The 6560-nt window shown below is 44.3% G+C and overlaps 1 protein-coding gene across 2 annotated transcripts in view; it reads right to left on the reverse strand.

Annotated features, from left to right (window-relative positions):
* Lancl2 (LanC like 2) overlaps window positions 1–3977 on the reverse strand; it is a 61794-nt gene extending 57817 nt beyond the window's left edge. For both annotated transcript variants that reach the window (XM_029560861.1, XM_008827550.3), the window contains exon 1: window positions 3353–3977. In XM_029560861.1, the coding sequence (XP_029416721.1) occupies window positions 3353–3553 (201 nt within the window). In that variant the 5' untranslated portion in view covers window positions 3554–3977. The remainder of the gene's footprint in view (window positions 1–3352) is intronic.
* Window positions 3978–6560: the final 2583 nt, after the last annotated feature.

The raw sequence follows: 6560 nt of genomic DNA on the forward strand, positions 1-6560 counted from the left end.
CAACTCTTTTTATTTATTGTCTAACCAATTTTCCAATTTATCATTTTCCCCTCTCCCTTTTGCTATTTCTTCCTGAACATTTTGTATTCTTCAAATCATATGATTATTTTCTCTATTTCAAAATCCTTTATTATTTTGTTGCCATTTATCTTTAAGGGCTTTTTGAATCACTTTTAGTCTTTGTAAAAGAACAGGCAATTTTTCTTCAGAGGTCAGGCACCACCAGCTTTTTCCTGATCTAGCTAATCTTTTTATTCAAGGGGGAATTTCCCTAAGCCGAGTAGTTTTTCCTTATACCAAACTTTAGTCTCAATAGTTCCTTGTTCAGGGTTAAAATCATAAACTCCTGTAAAAGGCAGAAGGGCATCTAGAGATTGCATGCTATCTTTTCACTTTTGGGGAAACCAAGCCTCATTATTAATCATAAATGCAGGTCCAAACGGGGTCATAGTCATAGGAGGAAGTCGTCTATCTTTTTACTTTCGTTTTGTTTCAGGAATATAATAATTCTGCTAAAGGCAGAGATTTCCCGGGTTTAGTTTCCCATTCCATCATCAGAGTTGGTTATCAGAATACTTAAAGAGAAGGTTATACAAATTACAAAAACCAGGAGTAATTGGGGAAAGGATTTCCACCAAAAGAGCAGTGGCCATTGGCTTTCAGCTGGAACTTTGTCAGACAGCACTCTTGCCAAGAACCACGGAACTCTTGGAGCCACCACAAGAGTAATCTGAAAGAGCAGATTCTCAGAGCAGTGTGGGTCCCCTCTTAGCTAAAATGGAAGCTAACTGTCAGGCTGAGGCATTGCTATGATATAGCAGCACATAGCACCATGACATTCCAGTTATACATCTGACAGAGTAGTGTCTAGAACATATAAGGAACTGAAAAGAACCAAACCTCAAGAAAAGAAACAACACAATAAAAAATGAGCTATGCAACTGAATAGAAAGTCCTAAAAAGAATACAAATGGCTAGCAAACAGCTTTTTAAAGTATTCGACATCCTTAGCCATGAGAGGAATACTTATGAAAATGACCTGAAGATTTTGTCTTCCCTCAGTCAGAATGGCTATCACCAAAAATACAAATGAGAACAATGCTAGTTGTGGGGAAAGTGGCATTCTTCACAATGCTGGTGAGAGTGTAAATTGGTGCAACCAATTGGTAATCAACCTAGAAGAGCCTCAAAAACTAGAAATAAAAAAACCTTATAACCCAGCCATATCAATCTTGGGTATATAAGGGCGATAGGGGAATGAAGGGCCTCCACATCCTACTAGAGAGATATTTGCACATCATTATTCACTGATGCTGTGTTCATAATAGCTAAGAAATAGAATCAGCCTAGATGTCCATCAACTGATAAATGGATAAAGAAAATGTGGTAAATGGAATGGAAAACATAATGGAATTCTAGTCAGCTGTAAAAACACATGAAATTAATTAAAAAACAATTTATTATTTTTTATCATATGTGTATGAGTGTATTGCCTGCATGTGCGTAAGTACACCCATGTTGTTCAATGCCCATAGATGTTAGAAGGCATCAGATTCCCTGGAAATGGAGTTACAGACGACTGTTAGCTGTCATGTAGATGCTGGGAATTGAACCCAGGTCCTCTGCAAGAGCAGCCAGTGCTTTTAAACACCGAGCCATCTCTCCAGCCCTGAAATTATGAATTTTTCAGGTAAATAGATGAAAGATGAAAAAAAAAAACTGAATGAGGTAACCCAGGCCTGGGAAGACAAGCGCTGCATGTCCTTTCTCATAGATGGAGCCTAGCTTTAAGTCTTCAGCTATGTATATTTAACCTGGAGTATCTGTGGAAGCCAGGGAGGCTATCAAAGGATCAGTGGGGTGGGGGGAAGTTTTAAGGGAGAGGCGATAGTAGAACATAGGTAAAATGAAAGTAAAGAAGGGGATTATTGGGGTGGAAAGGGTTAAATGGGGAGGGTGATAGGGGAATGAGAGAAGTGAAGGGCCTCCGGGAGCAGGGTTAAACAAAACAAAGAGTGTATGAAAAAGTCATATAGAAACATACTATCTTCTAACCCAATTTAAAAATATAAAAAAAGAGTTTGAAGGAGATACTCTGTATGGCCAGATAATGTTGCTTCTAGAAGCAGCAAGTTACTGAATAAAAATTCCAATTCCCGTTGTGGTATACCTCCACGGGAATTGCTCGTCAGTGAGGCCCCAGAGGTCCCTCAAAACAATACAGGTCCTTCCACTGGGTTTGCCCACTAGAAGGACCCTATTGCTGACCTTGGTTGCAATATGAACAGAAATCAAGCTAGAATTTAGCTGGAAACCTCCTCCATGCTGGCTAGCTTTCCAAATGTTGAAAGATCCTATGCAGGCTTTTGGAGCAGCAAAAGTGCTCCCATGATGAACTCTAGGCACCACACCAGCAACCTGCCAAGCAAGATGTTTCCACATGTGCCACAGAGGCATGACTGTTACAAGGGTAACCAACTGATCTCTGATTGGATTTTAGGCCCTCTCCACTGAGTACCCATGCCTAGTACTGTCAGCCATGCCCCGAGAGGCCATAGGTCCTAAGAGAGAAATTACTATCAGTGTTTAACTAAACAGAAGAAAATGCCAAACTGCTTCCTAAATAGCTATGTTTATATCCTTAGTTAAAGACTAGTCTCAGCTCTCATCAGTGAAGCCCCTTTTCACTGGAATGCAGACTCATGGCTGCCTAAGTGACAGAGAGGGCTAAGTCCTACACAGGTAATTTGTACTATCCCTTCTAAGGTATAGTGCAGAAGAATGCACGTGAAGAATGTAGGGCCCAGGAGACAGCGACCCCCTCCCCCAGGCCTCCTCACCCCCCAGACCCCCCCTCACAACATAGCCAAAGTGATCATGAGCTGTAAACAGCTATGATGAGTTGCACGGGGCGGGAACAAGAAGACAGGTCCCCTCCACTGTCCGTGACAGGGAGAGGTTCGAGGCCCCCACCTACTGCTGATACTGAGCTATCAGCTAATGAAGCACAAAATCAGAACAAAAGCGAACACTGAGACTGGTGTGAGGGTGCTGAGACTGGTGTACAGGTGCAACTTCCGCATTCCTCCAGGAGGGGGGTGCACTCGTGGGGCTTCCGGTAACGAAATGCTCAACCGCACAGGAATAAATCACTTCCTAGTGCCACAAGAGATTAAGGAGCTCTCTGACTGTCTCAAAGATCCGCAGGGACCTCGGCAACCAGCATGGAGAAGTAACACCCGCCACCGGCCTTTGCCGGGCGACCGCGGCGCACGCCAATGACGTCACGCGCCGGACGCTACCACTGGAAGGTGTGCATACCAACCCCGCCGGGGCCCTACAGCCGACTCACCTTCCCGTCTGCGTGGAAAGGGAGGCTCAGGTCGTTGGCCGGCGGCGGGGGTCGCGCGCCAGGCTCCTCCACAGCTCCCGCTGCGAGCCCAGCGGTGGCAGCGGCCGCGTCGTAGTCGGGGAAGGGGTTGGGGAACGCCCGCTCCTCCATCTCCGGCTCGCCCAAGTGCAGCCGCAGCCTCTTGGACATGGTCTCGCCCATGTCGGCCGCGCGCTCGCCCCGCGGTACGGCGCTCCGTTAGGGACCTGCTTCTCCGGAGGCGTTTCGGCGCGGGCTGGGCGAGGCCTGTCTCCCTGCGGGTGGCTGGCACATCTGCATGCAGCCTGCCGGGTCTGCGCACCTGCTGGCCCCACCTGGAGCTGCTGGAGCCCGGGCACCTGGGAAGCTCACGTGCGGCTGCGAAACCTTCGAGGATGGCTTCATCCACTGGACTCCGGAGAGTGCATCTTCAGACCGCCTGCATGTTCGGCAGCCCTTGCTCTCCGCCCTGGTGGAGCACCGGCCGCGGGAACACAGCTGCTTTGTTAGATTAAAAAGGCCTTTTATAAAGAAAAGAATTCCACAACTGCCTGAAATTGCGAAAGGATACCCTCCCGAAGGAGGGGGATGCAGTCCCTCCCATTCATCACCATGGGGGGGGGGTGTCTTGGAGGAGGAGCCACAGGCTTTTTTTTTTTTTTTTTTAACTTTTCAGTCCCTTTGTTTTGAGTAAGTGCATATTTTTTTTTTATAAGGAGAGCTCATGTGGAAACATTTTTAATCATCTAAATGTTTTATAATACTAAGGAATCCATCCAATATTAACATAATTGGCCAGCAGAATAATACATATCACAAAAAGGACACAAGCAAGTAAACCTTTGCGTTTATATAATTACAATAGATAACGCACGCTTTTACTGGTTCTGTGTCTTTCACAGTTTACGTGGAACCAAATCTATATAATGATTTCTCCTTGAAGGAAATACCGTATTTCAGTTTTCTTCCATGTAACAAACACTGCTTGGTGATGAAAAAATAGACTAAAAAGTTTTGCCTCTCAGTTAGTGGGCAAGAAATGAATCACAGCAATGCCTATTGTGTATAATTTCCTGAATCCAAGCAGGGTACATGCTAATATGATGCCAAAAGGAACATCCTAGAGAACATTACCAAACATGGGACATTTCCATCACTCCGGCCTCAGAGTGGAGTGCTGCGAAGGTTTAGTTTCCCATGCCTGTCCTGTCATAGTTGTATACTCCACCCAACCCCACGATTACATATATGAAACACCGTACTGAGTACATTGTTCATGGGAAGATATGCTACCAGAGTTAGTTTCAGACCCTGTGCCCTGGCAGCCCTAACAAGTTACACTTAGCCACCTGTCCTTAATAAGACATAACAGTGAAAGAAAGAAAAAGGAAATCTAGCCAGACTGGGAAGGCCAAAGACACACACCTCTACCTAAGAGATATGCCTGCATTACTAAGCAGCCCAGATCCGGATGTGTACCCCCCTACTGTTAATACATCATACTGTCCACTTCTGTATCTTCTGTATGGTGTTCCAACATGAGCTGTGAAATCTCTGGGAAAAAATTCCTCCTCTTCTAGCACCAGGTTTCAGCCTTCCGGCATAAGGATGGGAAAATTCCAATTCCTTGAAGGTCCTGGGAAAATTCCAATTCCTTGAAGGTCGCTGTTAGAGTAGTCTGGTAGCCACGGGAGGGCACACAGTATCTCCTCAACATATCTTCATTCCTGCCAGGCTGCTTAGAAGTACAATGTTGTAAGACAACTATGTCAGAAACATATATGTTTTTCTACAATGTCAGAATTTATTGAATAAATTTACAGGGATTGGCCTTTTAAATGGCAGCACTTTGTCAGATAATCCTATTTTGGTAATCTGGCTGTGGCAAATGTTTTATTCCAGTCTTAACTAATATTAACTCTCATATCACACAGCACACAGTAAATCTACCTGTAACAGTTCAAGAGGTTTCAGAAGTGTTCTGATAGAAATATAAATAGAGTCCCCCACACTCCCAGACCTAGCCTGATAACTGATTCTCACTATTCATCAAAGCAGCTTCTTTTGCAATAGTTGGAAACCTAACAGAAATCCACAACTGGTCAAAATGCAGAGAATAAGTAATAGGGGCCTGCACAGTGTCAGTTTATACGCCTACAGTGTATTTCGTACACCTAAGGCTCAGGAAGCATTGAGGAAGAGTCGGGGAAGGAGTCCAAGAGCCACAGGACCAGAACACCTGCTGCTAGACAGTGTCTTCTAGGCATGACACCCATGAAATCTCAACAACATGGTTGTCTAAACAGGAAGTGCATAATGACACCACCAGTCAATATGACATGTGGATGGGGGTAGTTTCACAGGACCCCACTCTTAGATGAAGAATTACAGGCACTCAATGGCTGCTGAAGGGAGACTCAGTCTTCTTCAGGGACAACTCATCTGATGGGTTATCCAATTCCAAATAGTTGGCTGTAAACACAAGCACATAAGAGGAACACTGAGTGGGCTCAATAGGGTGTGTACATGTGTGTGTACGTGTGTGTGTGTGTGTGTGTGTGTGTGTGTGTAAAACAATAATAAAGAAGAGGTCACAAGGGAGTGGGTGAGAAGGGCTGAAAATTATGTAAATACAGTACTTATGTAAGAAATTCCCCAAACATTTAAGAAAAGGAAAAAAACACAGATATTCTTACTTAAAAAGAAAAGAAACATTCAAGTAGTCTGTATTGATAAAGAGATGCTCAATAAGTTTGGGCTTCAAGCTTTTATAGGGAATGTGAGCCCTTTGGTGCACTGAGGTTTTTAATGTGTTGCTTTTATGTAATGTGTGTAAGTTGAGTGTTCCCTGTATATGATACAGGGTTCTGGTGATGCTGACATTCAAAGATTGGAATGAGAGCTGGAGAAATGGCTCAGTGATTAAGAACACTGTTCTTCCAGACAACCTGGGTTTGATTCCCAACACTCACATGGAGGCTAACAACTGTCCATCCATAACTACAGTTCCAGGAGATCTGATGCCCTCTTCTGGCCTCCTCAGGCATTGTGTGCACATGGTGCTCTTACATGCATGCAGGCAAAGCACTCATATATATAAAAATAATAAATAATAATTTTTTAAAAAGAAAGATTGAGCTAGGTATGGTGGCTCATGCCTTTAGTCCCAGCACTTGGAAGACAGAGGCAG

Source organism: Nannospalax galili, unplaced genomic scaffold, assembly GCF_000622305.1.
Source record: "Nannospalax galili isolate Female #2095 unplaced genomic scaffold, S.galili_v1.0 scaffold132, whole genome shotgun sequence".
NCBI lineage: Eukaryota > Metazoa > Chordata > Mammalia > Rodentia > Spalacidae > Nannospalax > Nannospalax galili.